The 24,081-nt window shown below is 45.7% G+C and overlaps 1 protein-coding gene across 4 annotated transcripts in view; it reads right to left on the minus strand.

Moving 5' to 3' along the window:
- ptbp1b (polypyrimidine tract binding protein 1b) overlaps positions 1–24,081 on the minus strand; it is a 32,963-nt gene extending 8,882 nt beyond the window's left edge. The window contains exons 1-8 of one of the 4 annotated variants that reach the window (XM_030050288.1): positions 23,974–24,053; positions 15,134–15,167; positions 7,118–7,178; positions 6,013–6,185; positions 5,166–5,312; positions 1,603–1,737; positions 719–829; positions 103–280 (exon numbers count right to left, since the gene is read on the minus strand). In XM_030050288.1, coding sequence (XP_029906148.1) covers positions 103–280; positions 719–829; positions 1,603–1,737; positions 5,166–5,312; positions 6,013–6,185; positions 7,118–7,178; positions 15,134–15,167; positions 23,974–23,981 — 847 coding nt within the window. In that variant the 5' untranslated portion in view covers positions 23,982–24,053. Of the gene's footprint in view, positions 1–102; positions 281–718; positions 830–1,602; positions 1,738–5,165; positions 5,313–6,012; positions 6,186–7,117; positions 7,179–15,133; positions 15,168–23,973 lie in introns of all 4 variants that reach the window. The other 3 variants (XM_030050285.1, XM_030050286.1, XM_030050289.1) reach the window with 3 other exon arrangements.

The raw sequence follows: 24,081 nt of genomic DNA on the forward strand, positions 1-24,081 counted from the left end.
CTGTGATGCCGAGTGATGAGCTCCAGCTCATAGAGGAGCTTTGACCCTAACAAGCACGAGGTGAATGACAGCAGGTGTGTGTGTGTGTGTGTGTTGTCGTACTGAAGGCGGCGGTCATGGCCGGGTGCTCCATGGCGGGCTGGCTGTCCCCGGTGGGCAGGTCGGGCCGGGTGTAGTCGCGACTCTTGTCGTTGTTGTACTTGACATTGAGGCTGGTCAGTTTGGAGAAGCTGATGCGCAGAGTGCAGCAGGCGTTGTAGATATTCTGACCGTCCAGAGACTGAAACACACACACACACACACACACACACACACACATTACTGCTGTTCCTGGGCGTGGCTGCTGGGGAGACGTGTGTTCATGTGCAGAATGACCTGTGGGACACTTTAAGTGACAGCTCAGACTCGGGGGGGATCTGCTGCTCCAACTATAATAATAACATTAATAAATGTAATTTAATTTGTCCATTCCCCAGAATGGACTGAACCAAACCACTAAGTCTGCTCCATGAACTCTGTGTGAGGTGCTGCCTTCATGTTGGCAGCTCTCCTGCTGAAGTTCTGCTTCTCACCACAGGGTGGAGCTCCTGCACCAAACCTGCTGCAGGTGTTACACTCGCATGGGGAAAAATCTGAAGTGTCACTTTCAAACCCAAAGAGGGTTTTTGTTGTGCAGAGTTGAAGCGAACAGGAAACCCAGAACAGGCAGAATCCTCACCAGTTTAGAGTGCTGGGCGGTCAGTCCGTCTGGGTACTGAAGAAGAGCCTGGAACTGGTTGTTCTTGGTGAAGGTGATGATCCTCAGCACCGTACCAAACTTGGAGAAGATCTGCAGACCAAAAGGGGTTCTGCTTAGAACCACGGGTTCTCACAGAGGGTTCCTCAGCAAGAGGAGGAACACTTTCATTCCACTCAAATACCTGAGCCGTTATTTTATCTTGTTGTTTTCTAATCTTATGGTCATCTTATGACAAGATTTTTTCCCTTTTGTATACACACACACACACACATATATATATATATATATGTGTGTGTGTGTGTGTGTGTGTGTGTATTTTTTTCCCTCACTTATCTTCCAGTATTTTCTCCTTTTACAAAGTGTTTGGGTAATGGTAATTTAATGGTAAATATCTATCTATCTATCTGATATATATATATATATATATATATATATATATATCTATCTGATATATATATAGAGAGAGAGAGAGAGAGAGAGAGAGAGCGAGAGCTATTTTTTTCCTTTGCTCTGGTTGTGTCCTCAGAGATGAGGAGCAGCGCTCACACTCTGAACTCTCCCTGCTGCTGACCAATCAGAGAGCCCAGACTCACACAGCTCACAGTCTAAACACTTTTCAAATATTTTATGTATTTCTGATTTTTTGCCTTTTTTAAAAATATTTGTTTTATATTTAATTTCTTCATTTTTTTCTTACTTTTGTCTACTTTTTTAACAAGACAAAGCTCAGCTTTGCTTCTTTGTAGGCCAAAGTATTAAAATAATTTTGAAAGAAATAAAAAGAATTTCTGTTTGTGATTGTGTGAAGCAGGTTGGAGGCTCAGTGGGGTTTGGCTGTGCCTGGTGGGCGGAGCCACTGTCACCTGGTGCAGGACGTCCAGGGTGACGGGGTAGAAGAGGTTCTCCACCACCACCCGCAGCACGGGGCTCGGAGCCACGGCGGCGTCCAGACCCGTCGCCTGGGACGCACTGACGGCCTGCAGGGCGGCCTGGGCCCGCTGAGAGGGAGAGAGAGAGAGAGAGAGAGAGAGAGAGAGAGAGAGAGAGAGAGACAGAGACAGAGAGAGAGAAGAGAGAGAGATGAGAGAGAGAGAGGACAGAGACAGAGATGAGAGAAGACGACGGGTGGGGGCAGAGAGACAGTTAATAACACTCGACTGTATCAGCAGGTTCATGTCATTTAGTTTAATTGTCAACATGATACCCTACTAACCCCTACTGTGTTCTTTGTTTTCTTTTTGAAAATGTTGACGCTGTTATCGTTTGTTGTTATTGTTTATGTTGTGCCAATAACTTAATTATTTTATTTTTATAAGTAATTTGCTTTAGCAGTATAAGCACTGTCTTGTCATGCCAATAAAGCTCTTAGAATTGAAAAAAAATTGAGAGGGAGAGAGACAGGGAAACAGAATTTACAATTGCAATTACTTGAAAATTTAATTTTAACATAAGTATTATCACCATGATTATTGTTATTATTATTGTCATTATCCTGATTATTATTATTATTATTATTAGCAGTAGTAGTAGCAGTAGTAGTAGCAGCAGTAGTAGTAGCAGCAGTGGTAGTAGCGGTAGTAGCAGTAGTAGTAGTAGTAGCAGTAGTAGTAGTATTACCACAAGAAAACCAGAGGAATAATTATTAAAGTGATATATTGAAACATGATGCTGGATTGTGTTTAAATGCATGAATTCTGTCATCAAACGTCACAGAAATGCCAAAGCTTTGAGATATTAGCATGCAACGTTTACAATTTCACCTGTTGGTGGCGCTAGAGGGTCAGTAAGCCAGGTTTCATCCTCTGGCCAACATGAATGTTGTCACCAAATTACAATCCTTACAACCCCCCTACTTTATTATCTGTCAATACTTATCAAATTATCAGTCATGCCGTGCTGCGGCAGCTTAGGCTTAGGGTTGGGGTTAGGGCTGTTCCTGCCCACGGCCGCAGGTCAGGCCGCGCCGCCTGACGCCGCGCTGCCTGACGCCACCATGTTCACATCTTAGTCCATCACATTCACTCCTTCATCTCTTCCTGTCACAATCAGCCTCAGTCCTGTTGTCATGGCTGCGCCTCATCAACAAAAAAACATTTAATCAATCCTGAGTGTTAAATGAGCATCGGCCCGCCCCTTCTCTACAAGCAGTGGGGCAGCGGGGAGGAGGGCGGGGCCACCAATACTAGCAGCCAATCAGCAGCCAGCAGCTCATTAATAATGACTGAACGTCTGGGAAACAGCTGGATGGGTTCTGGGTAGAACAGGTTTCTGAGATGTGCTGAATATTTCATCTGGAAGGTTCTCCCAGAATCCTCGGCTGCTGTCAGCCTGTGTGCACATGAACTGCGGCTGCTCCGCCCTGATTGGACGGACGCCACACGCAGCGATGGCCTCCACTGGTTGCTGATAGCATGCTGTTGCCATGGAAACAGTGTTTGTAGGCAGGCAGAGCTGCTGCTCTTTAACCCCTTCAGTCCCTGAAAGGCTGAACCACAACCTCAGCTCAGATTAATTTAATAATAACTTAATTTAAATTTTAAATATATATCTGACAGTTGTTGAACTTTCTTCACCAGTTCCCCTAATTTTCCTGTAATGTTTCATTAATCAGGGCGGCACGGTGGTGCAGTGGTTAGCACTGTCGCCTCACAGTGAGAAGGTCCTGGGTTCGATTCCCACCCAAGGTCCTTTCTGTGTGGAGGTTGCATGTTCTCCCCGTGTCTGCGTGGGTTTCCTCCGGGCACTCCGGTTTCCTCCCACCGTCCAAAGACATGCAGGTCAGGTGAATTGGAGAAGCTAAATTGCCCCTAGGTGTGACTGTGTGTGTGAATGTCAGTGTTTGTCTGTCTGCCCTGCGATGGACTGGCGACCTGTCCAAGCGCTGGGATAGGCTCCAGCACCCCCCGCGACCCTAGTGAGGATAAGCGGTTTAGAAGATGAATGAATGAATGAATGTTTCATTAATCATCCGGTCCTTAATTATCTTTTTTTGCTAATTTTCCAATTTTTTAAAAAACAATTTCTTTTGTTACTTTTCTGATCAGACACCATCATCACTTATTTGAACTTGAAAAATTATTTTTTTAAAATAAAAAATTATTAGTTTACCTTTTTTTTTAACTTATTTTATATTTTGCTATTTTTCTGGTTTATTATTTTTACTTATAATGATTATGATGATTCTTATTTTTAATGATAATTGAAATAAAGCCAGTGACTGTGGTTTCAAAGGGTTCAACATCTTCAACATGACGATTAACTCATTATCAAAATAGTTGGCCATTCATCTAATAGCTGGCCACAGAAAAATTATTTGACTAATTGTTGCAGTTCTAAAAACTATATTGTTTATTGTAAGTGTTTTAAAGGCTGCATTACAGTGAAGGGAGGCAGCTTTCTGCACAGGCTGTTGTATCGTATAAACACAGTTTATCAAAAATCTCATTCTGTAAATATTGTGTCAAAGCACCAACAGTCGTCTCTACAATACTGACGGAGGCATTCAGTCAAAATGTCACGGTGTTTGATTCAGGCCTGGTGTGAAGGGCTGACAAAGCCTGACGCATCAGAACTGTTTTGAAAATTTAAAACATTTTTTTTTTTTAATGGAAAATTTTAAGCAAGACCACAATAAGATTAAGACTTAGATATTTTATGGTGCACTTGATGTTGTTCATGGTTTGGTTCTTCATGCAGTGGAAAAGGAAACAAAAAGCAGAACCTGAACTTCATGGGTTCTGCTCAAACATGAAAAATGTCATTTTTCCTCTGCTCAGGTCAAGATGACTCAGTGTGAGGCGGATGGCACTTAGGACGGTGCAAACAGGAAGTACCAAGGCCGAGCCAACGGCACGCTGCTGACAGCCGTGTGGAAACCAGCCCAAACTGAGCAGGACAGCAGCTCCACCCGGTTCAGCTCAGACCTCAGAACCATGAAACAAACACACCTCAGGCCTCACCAGCCGTCTCTCCGCTGTGGAGCCGCTGCAGCGAGGGCTACCTTCAGCCAGACGCTGCTCATGACCTCAGCCTCCAGAACAAAACCACCTCCTGTTCCCACTGTGGTGCCGCTCGGCCTGCAGGCTGGTCCCATCCCTGCAGCCAGCAGGAAGCAGGAAGCAGCCAGCAGGAAGCAGGAAGCAGGAAGCGAGGGGTTAAAGTCTGCAGACCAACTAACTCAGACCTACAGACCACAGGATTTTTCAGCTTTGGTCACCACTTTGTGTGTTGTGTGCTGTAACTGCCTCGCACTGACACCTCAGGTTTTTCAGTTTGTTCAGTTTTTGGTGGGCCTGTCCCGCTGTGTGTTGGACCATGGAGCCCCAGCGGGAGCCTCGGCAGCACGGGACGCCCCGTCTGGAGCCGCAGAGCAGAGACGCTGCTGAGTTTTATTTCTACTAACAGATATTGAGGAAGTGTGTGTTACCACTTGGTTGGGGGAGTTGTCGGTCTTCAGCTCCTTGTGGTTGGAAAACTGGATGTAGATGGGATGGTTGCGGATGACGGGGGTCATGGTGGAGTAGTAGCCCACCATGGTCTGGGCTGCGTCTTCTGAGTTCATCTCGATGAAGGCCTGAGGAAGACACAGCAGAGGGTTGCAGAAGATCAGGTTCTCAGCTGGGAACTGCTTTAAAAGGGACAGTCAACTAAAATCTGTAATTTCTCATTAAAATGTTCTAGTGTCATCACTTGGTGTAGAGTCATCCTGAAACTGAGAGCATGTCAAGTCTTTTCTACCAGCTGATTTTCAAAGCAGTGTTTTTCCTGTTGGAGCAGGTGAGGGCTCAGGCTGCGTTCACCTCACATGGGAAGGAAGGCAGAAGCTGGAAATGCGACTTTAAGTGTTTACAGTTGGTGAAGAGTACAGTAAGCTAACGTTAGTCACTCAGGTCCATATCATTTTTTATTTTTTATTTTATTTGTTTGTACCGCAGTACATGAAAATATGCCAGATTGTAGCCCAAGGACTAATTTCCACCTGGAGTCCTCTAGGCAGGCTGGTGTTACATTACAGGAAAATGTTAAAACAGAGAGCAATACAATACATTTCAAGTAAATATTAAAACAGCACAGACACATACAGCATTACAGTACATTACAGATATATGTTAAAACATAGAGCAGTACAGTAACAGCATGCAGTTAAGGTGTTTGGTTGGCTCTGAGCCACACCTCCAGGAGCCACACCTCCAGGAGGCTCCTGAAGGTGGTCAGAGTGGGACGTTCCTTTATGGGTGAGGGTCGTGTGTTCCAAATTGGATGCTGGGTCTCACCTGGTTCTTGGCTTTGAGCATCAGCAGGTTGGTGACGGCTCCGAAGGGCAGGCCGAGCGAGATGACCTCGGCCTCGTTGATGTCGTTGGGAAGCTTGCGGACGTGGATGACCCTGGACGGCACCCCGGGGCCTCTTATGTCACCTTTGAACTTCTTGCTGTCGTTGCCATTGGCTGCAGAGGAGAGGAAACGCTGGTTATAGAGCACTGCGGGATGCTGGGAGATAAAGGTTGACATAAGAAGCAGCGGGTGATATGTCAGTTTGTAGGAAAGTAAATATTGTATGACTGCAACATTTCTGACAGAGCGGTCAGTCCATCCCGTTTGGCTGCAATAAAAATGACTGAAGTGACATGAACAGAATGAAAACTTGATCTTATTAGATGAAACAGATGCTGACAGTTTTCCTCTGGAGGCAGAATTTGCAGTTGAGAAAAGGTGATAAATCATAACACACGTTATCACAACACTCAGCATATCACAAAATGTCGTGTCATGTTGTGACTTGTTTGTGGGCAGGCAGCGACCAGGACGGCCCCTTGCTGCAGTCGCTCCCTCGCACTTTTTCGTGAATTTCTTTTTCTGTGTTGTTTGTTTTACATCAGCTGTGTAGCTAGTTCAGTCTGTAGCTGTACTCTTCTGTAACCATGCGGTTTGGAGGAGTTTCGACCACTTTTCTGAGTGTTTATTAATGCACATAACCTAAATACCTTTTAAAAATTTGTAAAGGCACATATTTTTATATTTTGGTCTTCTTTCCATCGTCTTATAATTTAATTCTTCTCTTGAGAATTGAGCAACTGTAACTGATCCAATTCCCCCTCTAAAGAAACACAGAATTCAGAAAAATCAAAACATGGAAAACACAGAACGTGGAAACAATTAGAAACAGAAACAGAGAAGGGGCCTTCAAATTCATCAAAACCAACAGAAATCTGAAATATCTGTTGAGATACATCTTTATTGTATTTGTTTGCTGATTGCTTTCTGATTTGAAATATTTCAGTTTAATTTGTTTCTGATGAACTTCTTCACAGACCGCTGTGTGTGTGTGTGTGTGTGTGTGTGTGTGTGTGTGTGTGTGTGTGTGTGTGTGCGCGCTGACCTGCAGTGCTCATGATATACGGGCCGTTGGAGACGCAGGACAGAAGCTCGTCAGATCCTCTCTGCAAAACAAAAAAATATATAAAAATGATCAAACACTGTTACCTGCATGGACAAACAGGGGGCAGTGCTGGTGTGTGTGTGCGTGTGTGTGTGTGTGTTTCGTTTTAGTATGTTATCGGGTTCATACAGCAGGTGTCTACGAAAAGGACCGTTTGGGCTACAGTTCAGTTGTTTAAGGTTAAGATAGACAGTATGCAGTGAATGCAATGACCTGAGAAATACTGTGTGCGTGTGTGTGTGCGTGCGCACTAAAACACTGTAACATGACCACAGTCGATATGAGAAAGCTGAACCCTAAACTGTTTTTCATCTTATGTGAGTCCACAGCAAACCAGCCAGCAGAGGAAAAGCAGGACAATAGGCAGGAAGTGAGTCTGTCAGCAGCCGCTGCTCTGATGTGACCACAGGAAGCCTGACGTGGGCACAGCAGGCTGCAACTACCCATCTGCTGGGTGAACCGGCCTAAACAGGCTGCAACTACCCATCTGCTGGGTGAACCGGCCTAAACAGGCTGCAACTACCCATCTGCTGGGTGAACCGGCCCGAAACAGGCTGCAACTACCCATCTGCTGGGTGAACCGGCCCGAAACAGGCTGCAACTACCCATCTGCTGGGTGAACCGGCCCGAAACAGGCTGCAACTACCCATCTGCTGGGTGAACCGGCCTAAACAGGCTGCAACTACCCATCTGCTGGGTGAACCAGGTTGGAAGAGGCTGAAACAGGATCTACCTGCCAGGTAAAACAGACTGAAACAGGCTGAATCTGCTGGTAGAAACAGCCTCTAACAGACAGAGTGACTGATATGGGTTTGCTGATATGACTTTTAATAAAACGGCTCTTATTTGTGCCAGTCGGCGTCGTCTTCCTGACAGAACAGCGGCCGTGTGTTTTGTGTTAATATTCCCGGGAGCAGCACAGCCTGCTGTAAACAAGCTGCTTCACCTGCAGTCAAATCTCATTTTACTTGGACGGATGATCTGGTAGCAAGACTAACCAGCAGGCCACATGGTGCTGCTGCGGCTGACCGAGGCCCCGCCCCTCCGTGTGACATCACTGCACTTGTGTGACGGTTCTGCTCGGACTCAGCTGTTTCTCAGAGTAAATTCTGTAAACACACTGTCCATGACCAGTTCCTCCCAGTTTGTTCCAGTTTACAGCCTTCAACATGTCAGAGTTGTGACATCACTGCTCTTCTCACATTATTTTACTCTCCTCCTGTTTTCTATGCTGTTTGGAAGTAAATTAATTTTATTTTTTTAAATGTTTTACTTAACCCTCTGGAAAAAAAAAAAACAAAACTTTTTTTAGGGTTCACAATGAGGTCTATTTTAGGAAAAACTACATTTTCCAACAAAACACAACTGCATCATCACAGGTCAAAGTAGATTCTGTTATTTATATTTTATATTTTTATTTTTCTTATATTTTTGAAAACAAATCAAGGGCTTGCTGTTTTGTGCTTGGCTGCGATGTTTCTGGTGCTGCTGCCGTTGCTGTGCTGGTTCCCATGTTACTAAGCGCTCGCTGCTGCTCGCTGCTATTTAAAGGATCCATGTCGCAGTTCAGCCCAACAGCCACTTCCTACATCTGCTTTTCATTGAGATCCACAGCCGAGGAATTCAGCCCAGCTGCCTGCTGGGGGGAGCGGCTGCTTCCTGCTCCATCGACACCCGGCCCTGCCGCCGCCACCGCCGCCGCCGCCGCCACCGCCGTGATCAATAACCCGAGAGATAACCATTTCCAACTAACTAGGGTTTCCTTCAGGATTTAAAATATAAATGACATTGTACATACATCTGCTTCATTCAGTCAGGTCTGACCTGAACTGGAGGTTTCCAAACCAGCGGCCCCCGGCCCTGCAGGGGTCCCTGAACCTGCACGCAGGACCGCTGCACAGACAGTGAAAACACAGGCTGTTGCCAGGGGCAGCCGTGAATGTCAGTGCATCACCACGGCAACCTGAGCTCCAGGTGAGCAAACAGGTGAGCAGGTGTAGCCCCTCCCATCAGTCCACACTCAGCCAACAAAGACTTTATTCTTCTTCCAACGCTCTGTGCACCGTGATCACTTCACAAAACGACATCATCATCAAACCATCATCATGAAACTGAACTTTAGCAGCGCTGTCAGTTTTACCTGTGAGTCTGAGGAGGATCTGCTGGGTTTGACTCTGAAGGGCAAAACAAACGCAGCCACAGGACGTTCAGGTGAAGCGACCTGCTTGTGTTTGGGTTAGAGCAGGAGGGGCGGAGCTACACTCACAGCGTCTTTCAGTCTGATAGATCAGTTAGTCCAACACACACACACACACACACACACACACACACACACACACACCATAACCAGCCCCGCAGAGCTGTGAGGCTGTTTGAATCTGCCTGGAAACTGATGAAACTCACTCCAGAGCATGCTGAGATCTGGCCTCACAGGCATCGAGTTTGGAGCTCTTCCAAAATCCCCGTTAAACATCATGCAATAAGGAAGCACAAGTAACATGAGGGATGATGGGAAAGGGAGGTTTTTCCTTTCTCTAGCAAGAGAAACAAAGAAACTCATAAGAAAAGAGAAATAAACATTTGCAGCAGAGACATCTGTTATCATCATGGGACTCTGATATCAGATGACAACATGCTCTGCTCGTCTCACTCGCCCTGAAAAAAACCTGCTGACATGAGAGGGGGAATCACGGAACTGAAAAACTAACAAAACCAGAACTGGGTTGTAAAAGGTTTGTTTGTTTGTTTGTTTGTTTTACAGGTCAGAAACATGATGTGACCGAGCACTGTGGACCTCTCTGAGACTCCAGAATGCATCCATGTACAGTCTGCTGTGGGTTTGTTATTCTGCTGGCTGCAGGGCCCAGGGTGAGCGTCCCGTGGTGTTTTTCAGTCAGACAAAGAGGCACAAAAAACACTGGAGGACTAAATGGTGAGCGCACAGCGACGGTGTAGGAACATGTCAGTCGTCGGCAGGGCCTGACCGAGCTCGAGCTTAGCCTCAGCGGCAGATCCTCTGACACACTCATAAATTATTGAGCAGAAACTGGAGCCCGGGTCTCCAATAACCACTCCCTGCACCCAGTCCTTTATCTGCTCTGCTGGCTAGCATCTGCTGGCTAGCAGCAACCCCCCCTCCTCCACCTCGGCCTTGGAGCCAGGAGGAAACAAAAGACATCAGGTCTGCAGGTCAGCTGGACGCTGATAAACACGATCTGCCTCGGTAACACCAGTTTTCTGCTCCATTTTGATCCTTCACTGAGAACCAGGACAGGTTTTACATTTTCTTTTACTCCCTTTACTCCCACAAAGAAAAGAAACCATTCGAGCCTCCTGAATAACCATCACCACTGTCACTGACAAACCTTCATTTACTGAGGGACGGCCTGAGCAGGCTCCGCCCCCCCGGGCAGCTGCTGGTCACAGGACAGCCAGGTGTGTGGGCCGCCAGGTGTGTGTGGGCAGCCTGAGGCGGTCAACAGTTTATCACGTCACTAACTCAGCTGGGTTTTTTTAATATTACCATGGTTACATGTTCGCTAAACTTGTGCTGATCTAGGTGTGTAAAACACTGTTTTAACACACACCTGCAGGCCAATCAGACAGAAGTACCCACTCAGACCACAGTGTAGAACTAATTAACAGTCAGTTTAATCAATAATCAATTAAGTCTTAAATAAAAGGAGAGATCTGCTGTTTTGTGCTTTGAGTTTCCAGAGGTTGAAGGTGCTATTGCTGAGCATGCTGCTTTTCTGTCTACTGGCCACTCTAAGTACCACACACACACACACACACACACACACACACACACACACACCAGGAGCAGTTGGGGATTCAGTGTCTTGCTCAAAGAAACTTCAGCAGCGACAGCGTGTCTTGTAGGGTGGAGACTTGCTGGTCTGTGTTTGAGAGGCCGCTCTCTCCAAACAGGAAGGAAGCGAGACGCAGGAATAAGGCCGAGCTTCAACGTGGTTTTAGCTCAACTTCTTCCTATTCCACTGCTGCTCAACCTGAAAAACCTGTCCTGAGCACAGGTGGTGACACACCTGAAGCACCAGGCCAGCCGGGGGGAGGGGCATTACCTCACCCACTCATAATCAACCAGGACGTCTAACAGACATTTTTAGATTTTCTCAATATCAGAATATCTAATAATACCTTATAATCATTTAAATATGGTTTGAACATATGTTTTTGCACATGTTTAGCCCAGTTAGGCTGTACTGGAAAGCAGGTGATGAACACATTAGCAAGAAATGATCTGAAAACTGGCAAGAAATTAGAAGTTACAAGAAAATTACCAAGAAAAAAGAGAAAAGGAAATAAAGCAGATCTTTTCAATAGGATGAAGTAAAATGTTTCACAATAAAAGCTCACAGGCTCCTGGGTTTGTAAGGAGGAAGTGAACCAACTTGAGCAGCGTCATGTTGAGCCCAGGGCTCAGTGGAAAAAGACGAACTGTCCCTTTAACGTCGGCTCATCTGAGCGCACTGGTTTCAGATGACAGGAAACACAAGAGGTAATTAGAGGAGGGCGGGGGGGAGGGGTGAATACCATCCTCCCAGTAAACTAGTCCCAGTTCCTGTGGAGAAAACCAGGCAGCTATCAGCAGCACGCACACACACACACACACACACACACAGACACACACACACAGACAGACACACACACCTCACATGACTGTGGAGGAGTGAGGCTGAGGAATGCTGAGGGCGGCTGGTAAACGACCACGGATCAGGAGTCCAAACAGGCTGCTGCCTGAACCAGGGCATCACCCCCCTGCAGCCACACACACACACACACACACACACACACACACACACAGGATATCCATACTCTGAACAAGGCCTTTTTTGACAGTACAAACACATCGCCAGCCCAAATCTGTCTTTTGTCACATCCAGATCGTTTCCACATCCAAACCACACCTGGATCAGATTTGTACAGACGTTCAAATCACATTTCAAACTGTCTGTCACGTCACGGCCACGTCAAATCCACATCATGGCAGCTGAGCGACGCCGGCGTTGTTACCGTTGTTACCAGACCATCTGATCTGATCACTTGCTAATAACAGACAGTCTGTCCCAAAGATGTGACCTGTCCAGGTGTCCTGTCCTGTCCTGTCCAGGTGGTCTGTCTAGACCAGGTGTCCTGTCCGAGTCTGAGTCCGTGTCTGGATTCAGATGAGCCAGGTTGCGGTTCACACCTGTGACAGGTTGTGTTCTACATGTAAGAGTCACTACATCACCGTGGTTCATGTCTGCTGCTGTGCCTGCGCTCCAAACCAAACTCCACTGACAGCCTCACAGTGAAGCTCCCAGCTGGTCAACAGGCTGCACAGCGATTCTGCACCATAAGGAGCCTCACATCAGTCTTTTAAGGGTTAGCTTTTATCCACAAGAAATTTGATCCAGCATCACTGATATAAATTCATATTTTTAATCATTATGAATATAATCATTATAATAGGTAATAACATCATTATTATTTAATTACAATTATTATAATATATAATATTCTCATTATATAATAATTATTATACTGTGTCTGGGAAATCCCAGATCACCTTAAGCATGTCATCAGTAGCTCCACTCTGCCCAGCACATTTCATAGAAACATGTTGAGGAAAACGGACAGCACCTGATGCACAGAGCGAACAAACCACAACACGACACAGAGCCACGTCCAGACGACAGGAGCTGCAGCCTGGGGTCAGGTTCAAATGTGACTGAGGAGCGTCAGAGGAGCGTCAGAGGAGCGTCAGAGGAGCATCAGAGGAGCGTCAGAGGTCTTTCATGGAGACCATTCTCCAGGATTTGTCAAGGACACGCTCAGTGACCTGTGTGCACATCAGCTGCTGCTCTCAGCTCAGAAAGTGGCCAAACAGCTCAACTCACTGACTGATGGGAAAAATATATCACACTTTGTTGTACAACATGTTTATGTGTATAAAAAACCATTAACACAAACAACACACAAACAACACGTAAATGTGCTGACAACATGCAAGCGTGTTGTTTACACATAAACATATTTACGCACAAACCTGAATGTGTGACAGCAACCCAATTTGATCATTTTCCAGGATCTCACTAATATTTCCAGGACATTTAGTCACTTTTCCCACGTCCCAGGTGTTCTGTGTGGCTGGAAACCTGCTCTGTAAAATTCCAGGTTTTCCAGGACAGGTATTGAGGTGCTCTGGCCTACAGATCCTGTCCTCCAGACAGGAGAAAACATGGTTTGTTTGGTGCAGACAACAGCAAAATATCAAATCAATTTTAAAACTTTTTCAGCAAAAATGAAAATTATGATGCAAAATCTATGATTAGATTGTGGTCAAAATAACAGCAATATGACTGTTGTCCCACATCGTTCAGCTACAGCCCTCTCTAACCAAATCTCACACAACTGAAACTAAAACTAGGGTTTAGCGCAGCATATCGGGTGTGACCGTGTACATATATAGGTTTAGAAAAACTCCTAAACCAAATACCAACCACCATTTTTCCACAATCAATGCACAAAAGTCCTGCATCTGTCTGTCATGTGATACAGAAGCCTGCAGCCTTTGCCACAAATGAGGAAAGAAAACTACTGAAACGTCTTTGAAGTGAAATTAGATCATGTCTGACAAGTTCCTTACCACTGCTGAATATGCCCCTGCGAGCCCAGGTATTTAGCACTAAGGGATACACGCTGCCCAGTGAACATTTAGAGGAGGGCGGAAAAACTAACTGAAATTGCAATGTGGCCCAACGCAATATTCAAATCCCAAGAGCAGCATTTTTTAAAATAAAAAAAGGTAAAAAGTGACAAAACAGTGCCGTGAATAAAGTTTTATGGTACTACAGAGACACTCTAGCATACAAACTGTATTTTCCAGATGTAAGAAAACATGTTTGTTTGAGACAAATCAGCAGAAATCACATTATTTTAAAGATTTGCAGATGAAAATTATGATGCAAAAACAATCATTTGCGACTAACACTGTGAATCACTTCACAACATCTGCAATACTGATCACAGTATTTTTTTACGGTGTCGTTGAGGTTTTTCTGCACATTCACACCCCGCACCAGAACTTCAGATGGATTTACACACTTTTTTGTCTGTTTTCTACAGGCACTGTTTTCATTCCAGCACGAGGAAGCCTGCCTGCTTCTTTCTGCGCTGAGTGTTGGGTGACGTGTTGATAAGAGCGCATGTCTGATCACAGGTAACTCCTCACCACGTGTGATCTGCCAGCAGCCGAGCAGCACAGGCAGTTTATGCTCACGCCGGCCTAAATAAGGGCCGGCTGACATTTATTTACAGCTGACTGAGGACCTGAGTGGGCGAATGCCTCGCGCACACGTCGCAATGATTTAGGTTTATAAAAACACAGGTGAGCTTTTCATGAATGTGTGTGTTTTCAGCGTTGAGCTCTCAGAGGCTCCAGGTGAATGCACATCTGATCTGCCCTGACAAAATCTGGCACCTTGGCACACAAACTGGTTCCTGCTGGTATTGTGCTCCGCGCCGCAGGGCAGGACATGCTGCAGCTGAAAGGCGGCTCGCCACCGCCGTCACAAACGTCTGTTCATGCCTTCGCTCTCAGGAAACAACACCTGACATTCCTGTTGAATTTGGATCATCTGCACAGAGACGGACGGCCTCTCCGCTCACAATAATGTCGGATCGAGAGCGGGCGTGGAGCGAGCAGACACCAGGTGAATATTTAAATATCATCCAATACTGTCTCGGCAACATTTGGCAGATTTGAATGAGACTAAGGTTTTGGCGTTGTGGAAAGGGAGTGTTTCCTGAGAAGACGTCAGCACAGACAAACAACCGAGTCACAGAGACAAAGCAGCAGAATGAGTCCCAGATGTCAGTGCTAACTCTGCGCACAGCAAACCAGCAGCTCGTCTGCATGAGGGTGAGGAGAGAAGGAAAAGGAGAGGTGCCTACCTTTGTACCAACTGTAATATCGTGGTGGACACTGCTGTGAAGAAAAGACAGCCATGTTAGAAGCAGCAGGGGTGGAAACTCACACAGCAAATCAAAAAGGGTTAAAGAGGCCAAGCCCAGGGAACCCCAGCAGGAAGTGTGACGGACTCACGGCTACAGGCCTGACCAGCACTGAGCGCACACACACACACACACACACACACACACGCACACGCACACACACACAGGATTTCTAATGTGCCATTCACTGTCAATTCAACAAGTCCTACAGCTCCCAGAATGCTTTTCAACAGCCCCCACAGAAGGGGTGTGAACAGAGACGGGAGGGAAGTGAAACGCTCCACTCTCTGGCTGCTTCTGTCAGCATGTCTGGAAAAAACAGGACGTCTCGGCACTGAAACTTCACTGGATTTAATGGATTTATTTCATCAGAGATGAGTCTGATTATTCTGATCAACAGATCTGAAATCTGTGTGTTGTCCGCGGCGCTGCGGCATGTTAAACTCAGACTGTTGTCCTGTAGATGTTTTAGTGAAGGTTTACTTCTGGCTCCGTATGAAAGGGATGGATTGTCTTGTCATTAATAACAATGCAACACATGTACAGAACACGCTGGCTGCCTGAGTTTATATGAAGTTCTGCCTACACGATGAAGAGCTGACATCACAGCTAAGGGCAGCAGCTAGCCTGCCAGGTTTGGCCAAAAATTTACAAATGATATTTGGGTTGGGATCGGGTTCAGTGACACAGGTGTTATTTTAGTGAGAAATGATGGACCAACATCCGGTATAGTGCTGGAGTTTACGTGACGGCACTGAAGGCAACACAGTTTATTTCAGGTGGTGTGTAACTTAGCGATGGAGAACTCCGACACAAAAAAGGATGCCTGTCAGGGTCGGCTCGGGCTTTATCGTTTTAGGTTCAGGCAAAAACATGTGGCCCGGTCTGCCCTCTAATCACAGCTGACTGCCATGAAACTGTTGCTTTCAATTCAAGGAAATTAATTTTTGCTCCATCTCACACACTGTTAGCGAGAACAGGGACACGTCTGCAGGAATCCCTAAAAACTTGATATTTCACCCGAGGATGCGGCTCATGTTCTCGTCAGCTCGCATCAGGCTGTTCTGTCGCTTTTTGGATAAGACAGCAAAAACACAACATGAAAAGTTGTTTCTTAGCCTCATCTTTGCCTTAATCACAAGATCACACCTACAGCAGATCTTATGCAGGGTTTTCCCTGCTTTATAATTTCTTAGGCGCACCGCCTAGACGTTTTCACCGACCGCCGAGATCAAATGAACGAGGAAAGGGGGAAAAACGCACATCGACATATTCAATCTGCGGCTCCTTTAGGAATCTGTTGTTGATGCTAGCTTGGATTGTCCGGAGGGAGTTAGGCGGGCACTGGGCCGTACGTCATGAAATACTGACAACAGAATTAACCAATCACTGCAGCGAATAGTTTCTGCGTGAACGCTGAGAGGACGGCTTTCAGCCGCAACACGTCCGCTGTAGGCCAGGCGGTGGGGGAATGTTTGAATCCCCTAGCGCGAAAAACACAAGCGCTCGCAAATCCCAGTGATCCATTGGCCATTTGGGTGACTTGTGTGAAGCTGATTAGCCAAATAAAACAGAATCTATTTTTAACGCGGAATTTGGCGTAACAGCTGCACCGGCACGGCACGAGCCAAAGGGCAGAGAAACTCTCCAGCTACTGCAGCACACTGACAGATTGTGTAACAAAGTGAAGAGGTGCCACTCCGCGCTCTATTTTCACTGGCTAACAGCAGCACACTGGCTTAGCTTGTCTATTCAGAGAAGAGGTATCACTTCAGTTTTTTTTTTTTTTTTATTAACAATCTGTGATTAAAAAATAAGCCGCCCGCCCTTTGTTATTGGGGGTGGGGGTGGGGGTAGGGGGTGGGGGGGGCTTATTTGTTATGTCATTACAACTTGGCGATCACTGATTTACAAAAATACAGATTTTTTTGCTCCTTTTGCTGCTGGCACTAGACTCCCTGCAGATCTCCAAATGACTTCCACCTGACCGCCGGCAGATTCTCAACCTGACCATCATAATGTCAGAACAACTCAAATATACTGACATTTACAGACTAAACTGTGTCCATCAACAAAAATCTACTCAGATGTGTGGGGGTTCTGTACTCTAGGAATTAGAGGTAAACATTAATATGTTCTGTATGCATCGGCGTGCGCTGCCACATCCTGCAAAACCACACCCATCTGGGTGCAACACCACATTTTTAGGAATTCCCATGCTTCCAATCACTGCCACGCCTGCTTCATGAAAATCCTGCCTGTCTCCTCAGCAGTGCATTGTGGTCTATGGCTGCTGCAGCAGTGCACTGTGGTCTATGGCTGCTGCAGCAGTGCACTGTGGTCTATGGCTGCTGCAGCAGTGCATTGTGGTCCATGGCTGCTGCAGCAGTGCATTGTGGTCCATGGCTGCTGCAGTGCATGCTGGTTGCAGCAGGGAGGCTGCAGCTCTGAGCTCTGGATGGAGGCTCTCCGGCCCTCAGCTGTTAAACTATAAATCAATCACAGCTGAATGATGCCTGCAGGAGGACGACAGCTGTGTTTCAGTCTGCCGCCTCCTCCACAACATTTCCACTTCCTGTCTGATGTAAAACCTCAGCGGCAGCAGCCAATCAAATCCCACCGTGTCCAGTGGAACCAGATTACTGGCCCACAGACAGCACAGCTCAGCCAGTCCCATACCCAAACATTTACACACAGGTACCCGACTGGACCTGGACTCTGATATGAAAAGATAGTTTGTTCTGTGTTCACTGGATTTCTGTCAACAAACATAGGAGAAAGGTGATAGGCAATATTAGTAAGAAAAAAAGTGCAAAGTAATTACAATAAAATCATGAAACAAGTATCAGAAAATTAGCAGTGAAACCGCCTGAAGATGAGCAAACAGGAAAGCTGTAATAAACAGCATCTGAATGCAGCGCCCGACGCCTTTCACAGGCAATTAAACTATTCTTCATTTAAACGCCTCAAGGAGCCGACAGTTAGCTCAAGGGAAAGCACTGAACACCGGCGCTCTGAGGCTTCCTGACCAAACGTGATGCAAACATCTTTAAATGTCTGTCATCAATCTGTGTGGCTGCAGGGAGTCCAGAGGCTTTTCACACAAATGTCAGTATCTATCTGCTGAACGGGAGGATCTTCCAGGTCCTCCGCCTGTCAGAGGTTCAGCAGCTCAGGGCTTCCTGTCATTCTGCAGGTTTGTCCAGGACTCGCTCAGTGAGCGGCTCCCAGCCTTCAAATCAAAGGACCAAGAGGCCAAACGGCTCAGAGTTGGGTCAGTGCCGGCTCAAACCACACGGCGTTGGTGTGCTGTACAACATGTCATTTACATAACAAAAAAAACACAAACACAAACATGCTAGTATGTCCACAACATGCAGCGTAAACGATGTGATGTTTACACACAAACATGTTGTTTACACACAAACGGCGTGCTGACCGAAGCGGGGCCTGTGTGTGATGCTGAGCTGGTGGAAAGCAGCTGAGGAAACATGTGACCTCAGCCCAACATCCTCATTCTCCAGGATCTCACTGGTACTTCCAGGTGTTCTGTGGCTGGAAACCTGCGTGTGGTGTGTGGAGGCTAACGGTGCCGCACCTCATCCAGACACACCGCCACCACTTTGAAGCTGTTTACCATCTTCATGCGACACAGCAGCAAACAAACAAAACCGGAGTTCACACAGCAGGCCACCAAATATTAGCGATGGATTCCATGGCGGCTATGGCGACCAGAAACCGCTCTGTGTCGACACCGTGACCGTCACCGCAGAAACTGATTGTCGCTAAGCAACGATGGCACTGTGTTGTTCCACAATCCAGTGAGAATAAACACCTCGGGTTCATGTGAAAAAATATCCCCTGAAAGAGCTGGAGATGAACTGCTTTGTGCTTCTGAGGAGGAATTAATTCTCAGGGAGTTTTTCCTCCAGTCTGATGTGAGCAGGTTCAGCAGGTTAGATTGACTCTGCACGGCAAAACATTTCACAACAACGCAGATTCAGTTCTGGTCGCCTCAGCCACCCCCAAAACTGTCGCTGCATAAAGTTAAACAGTGTGGAGGACACAGTGCAGAGTGTGTGATGTTAGTGTGTGTGTGTGTGTATTACCAGCCTGGCAAAAACCTGTTCCAACCACGTATTGGCGATCAACCAATAGTGATCTACACAAGGGCAATACCAATTATTAGTATTCCAGGACACCAATAACTGATATTTAGGGCCAATACTGATTTATGATGAATTTGAAAACTGCAAGAAAAATTTCCAGTGTTACAAACCTTGCTTTGAATTAACAAATTTTTACATTTAAGTTACTAAAAACAAGCAAAACATTTATAATAAAGCTGCCAGAAAATTTGAAAAACCTGAAAATTCAGAACAGGATGCTGGATCAGATTTCTTGTGTTTAAATGTTTGTGAAAAGGCGGGTCAGTCGGTTTCTGTCTCTGTCAAACTAAATTAAACACAAATCCACTGAAAAGGGAAACGTGGCCCCGCCCACTCACTTTTGTCCCACTGTCTTTAAGAGCGAGAGGTGGAGTCTGACTGGTTTGCAAATCTGCAGTCATGTCAATCTAAATTACAAGACCAATAAATTGCAAATATTCTGAATATCTGGCCCCATCAGCCGGAACTGATGATTGGTCGGTCCCTCCCACATACAGCATGTCACTTCATGAGCCGTCCCGTACAGGTGAGCACGCCCATACCCGGTCAGGAGCAGACATGACGGCGTTTACCTGCTGCGGTCGCAACGCGACAGAACACAGTTTTCCCACTTTGGTCCTGATCTCTAACCTTTAAAAACACATTTGGGGCGACTCAACCTTAAATCACTGATTAAAAAATGTCAATATCCCACTTAGATCCATGTGCTTCTTTTTCAACATAATTAAGTCATTAAATAATTCAGTGATTTTGGAGGCGTGTGTATCATGTAACACTGAGGCTCAGCTGCAGCGGCCTGGGCTTGAATCTGGGCCAGACCCGTTTCTGCACGTCGTCCCCTCGTTGCACTCTCTCTCAGATGTGCCCAAAAAATAATATTAAAAAAAAAAAAAAACAATAATAAATATCTGACATCTTTTTACTGAAGCTGAATATTGTTATGTCATTATCTAGCTATGAACATGCAAGATATTAATATCTCAAAAGCCAATGATATAGACAATATCAAATTTATGGTTAGGGGTTAGCCTGAACACTCATTGGGCTGCTCTGATCAATAAAATACTTTGTGAAATCACTACATTTTCTATATCTTACCTTATCTCTACATTACCTTGTTTTCTGAAGAATGCTAAATTTTCAATATTGCTTAGCGACGTGCAATATTTAACGTCTATAATAATATCTAAATTGGTGTTTTAACAATGTACGAAATGACAAACCCAAGTGTGGTATTCATTTTGCAAAAAACAATCAAAACACATCTTGAGTCCACACACATTCACCGCATAAGATCAAGCCAAGCAGGACAGAGGACGCGCTGAGAACACGTGCAGCAAGCTAAGCTGGTGCAGCTGCCTGCATGGCTCAAGTTAAAAATGAGCAAACAAACACGAACACCACGAGCCTCGGAGTCGCCCTCGTTAGATTTAATGCTCAACGTGGATCATCCTCACTCACACGGAGGCTGTTTGGCTTCAAAAAGACATACATTGCTCAAAAGACGCTAATCTGCAGACGATGCCGGAAAGCTGCTGCTGTTAAAGATGGCTTGTTTCACCGTCTGCGAACTAACCAGAGCACAGAATTTGAAGAATATGGAAAGCCTCAGGAGTCAGCGGTCCACCACCAGGAACCAGCTGAGGTACCAGCAAAACAAAAACACTCAGCAAAGTTTGCCACAGTCATTCTGCACAAGAGCGCCTCCTGATAAGAAGGCCAGCACCTGGCAAGAGAGAACAGACTGTCAGCAGTCACACTGCAGAGGATGTGGAGGCGGTTCACACGGCTGAGAGAGGCGTTTCAAGCGGCTTCGACCACCTCGGACAGCCCGCCTGGCCAGAGATGCTTCAGTCACACAGCTCTGCCTGAACTGTCGGGTTCATATCGCCAAACTCTGGAGTGTAAACTGCACACGGTTTCATATTTTGCCACCACAACGGATTTGATAATATCATTAAGCATCTAATCTACTATTAACAAGAGCGGGCCAGTACAAGACGTACAAACACATTTTTTAAAACACATTTTTGAGGGAAGCAAGATATTGTCAATTACCGTAATCAGCAAAATTCACACAAATATTGAGACATTAGTTTCTATCAATATCGCACAGCCCTACTGTTGCTATACTTGAAATTTCTAATAAGTGTGAACCCACAGTCATAATGTGTATTGTATCGATATCCAGATAATTGGCAGAAATAAAGGAATGAAATTTTGTCCATATCGTGCAGCCCTACTTTTTACTTTAAAGTGTGTTTGAGTACCAAGAAAAGCCTGATACAAATAAAAAATGTATTATTAATTACTGTTAAATGGCATAATTTCACTGTTAGCATTGCTAACAACATCTGTTCTGTTCTAGAAACCAGCTCAGTTGTGAGTCTATTAAGTATTTCACATTCTACTCCTGCCCCCGCCTCCATCCTCACGGCTGCCGTTTGGACAAACGTATGGCTCGCATGACAAGAAATTTGTGAGGGGGGAAAAAAAAATCAGTATTTTGGGACATATTTTGATAACGGTACATTTTTTAATGATTTATTTAAGTGTTTCAGATGCCGTTCTTATTGTTGCCACAAGGAGGCGCCAAGTCATCTGCCTTCAACCGGATAAACATCCTTGTTCTTTCAAATAACGTTTTCTCATTTCCAGGTGAAATCACAGGCGGCTGCTCTCGACCTGTCCATAACAACGTCCACAGTCAGGTGTGTGATGTCATCAGCTGGGCGGGGCAGCAGAGTCAGTTTCCTGCACCTGACATGCAGGTCAGCAGGTGTCAGTCCGTCTCCTTTTACAAAAACAAGCTGTCTTGCTTTTCAAAATGCAGCCACAACGCATCACACACCGCCGCCCGACAGCTGGACAGGCTGTGTGATGGTGAGGCTCATCGGCCAATCACAGCTAAGCACATCGATGGTTACCATGGAAAAACAGTTCAAAAACCAATTCACAGTTAACCTCAGAGAGGTTTTTTATAACAGGCGCCACCAATTCCAAGTCTTTCAAATCAGCTAAACCTTGATAACGTCTGATCTGAACACACTGCAGACATGAGGTTTGTACGGCTGGACTCCTTACTTAGCCTTCTTTCAGATGTTTCATTTCATATTGTATTTGTATTAAAGATTAGACTAATTATGAGGGTAAACACCTTATGAAGATATTCTGAGCAGGAGGCCAAAGCCCTGCTGCATGAAGAGCAATGATCACAGCAACAAACTGACTGGCTGTTTCCAGGGGAGCGGCACAGACAGTCAGGAAAACCGAGAACAGGATCCCTGACTCAATGATAATACCATTAATGATAACGCAACGGCCCATTGCTTCCTGTAGGGAAATCATTCCCACCCTGAACCAAACCCACGGTGCCACCAGCCTGAACAACAACACGTCAGTTTATGGTTTACAACCAAGAGACGGCAGGTCGGCACCTCTCTCCTCAGCAAATCTAAACCTTACAATGAAAATCAAGGACAACTTTGCACTATACAGCTACAAGAAAATAACATGTGGTCTTATGAAAAGCAGCTGAATCTGTACGATCGGCTTGTGGTGTCTCACCTGTAAAATAATACATGATAGTGTTTTCTATGTAACTGTATGCAGCTGTGGAGCTCTGGGCCATAATTCAGCTTTTGTCCTGTATCAGTCACTCCAAGTTATCATTTCCAGCTGAGGTTAAAGAGTGCTAAATTTGTTCTTGCTTTTTAATCGCAATCACTACCTCCTAAACATTTGAACTACACTTCTTTTATGTCCAGATAACAGACTATATCACAATAGTTATACATTAAAGCTTACATTTCCTGTTGCAGTAGTGATACCTGCCACCACGACTAAATGGATGCAGAGAAAACAAAGAATTACAATATTTAAAAAAAAAAAAAAAAAAAAAACCCTGAGACTAAAGACGTGTAAGTCATCTGAGCCCCTCCGAAGGCCACGACAAGCAGCACACAGCCCGGCTCTCCTGCTGTTACAGCCACACCTGGGCTCCGTGGGACAACTTTTGCTTTCGATCTATCTTAAAAAAAAAAAAAAAAAAAAAAAAAAAAAAAAACCTGGCAGAACACCTTACACCTGGGATCAGCTGGGCTCCCGTCCCGCACACACACACACACACACACACACACACACACACACTCAGCGTCCATGTTCAGTAAACTGTGATCCTTTGGGATCGATCTGCTGCTACTTCCGCCACAATAACACGGAGATGGGCGGTGGGCAGCTAGCGAACAACTCCACATCAACTGATTTTAAGCTGCTTGCTAGTCTGTCGAATCCACCCAGACCTGAGTCCACATGAATCATTCACAGTCTCAAACCGTTTTTCGTGTGTTTCCATTTTGTTTTTCTGCACCGAGACGCGAAGCCACGTTAAACTGACAGAGTTTAGCATGAAGCTAACGCGGCGATGCTAACTGCGCTCGGCTCCGCGTTCATCACCCAAACAACAACTTTACCAACAGCTAGCGGAGCGGCTGCTCTCTACACACACTCAGGTCGGTAAAACGTCACCGTTATCGATCACAGACACAGAGAAATTCGTTGGAAACCGCATTAAATTCAACTGTGAATGTAACCCGCTGGGTTTTAACTCACCCGTCCATTGCACAACACGGAACTACGGAGCAACAGGTTCCCGCAGCCCGGAGGAGAACCCAGCCGTCGCTGTTATAACCTGACAAAATGGCGGCCGGCTGAAAGGCG

This window comes from Myripristis murdjan, chromosome 4 (genome assembly GCF_902150065.1).
Source record: "Myripristis murdjan chromosome 4, fMyrMur1.1, whole genome shotgun sequence".
NCBI classification, from domain to species: domain Eukaryota; kingdom Metazoa; phylum Chordata; class Actinopteri; order Holocentriformes; family Holocentridae; genus Myripristis; species Myripristis murdjan.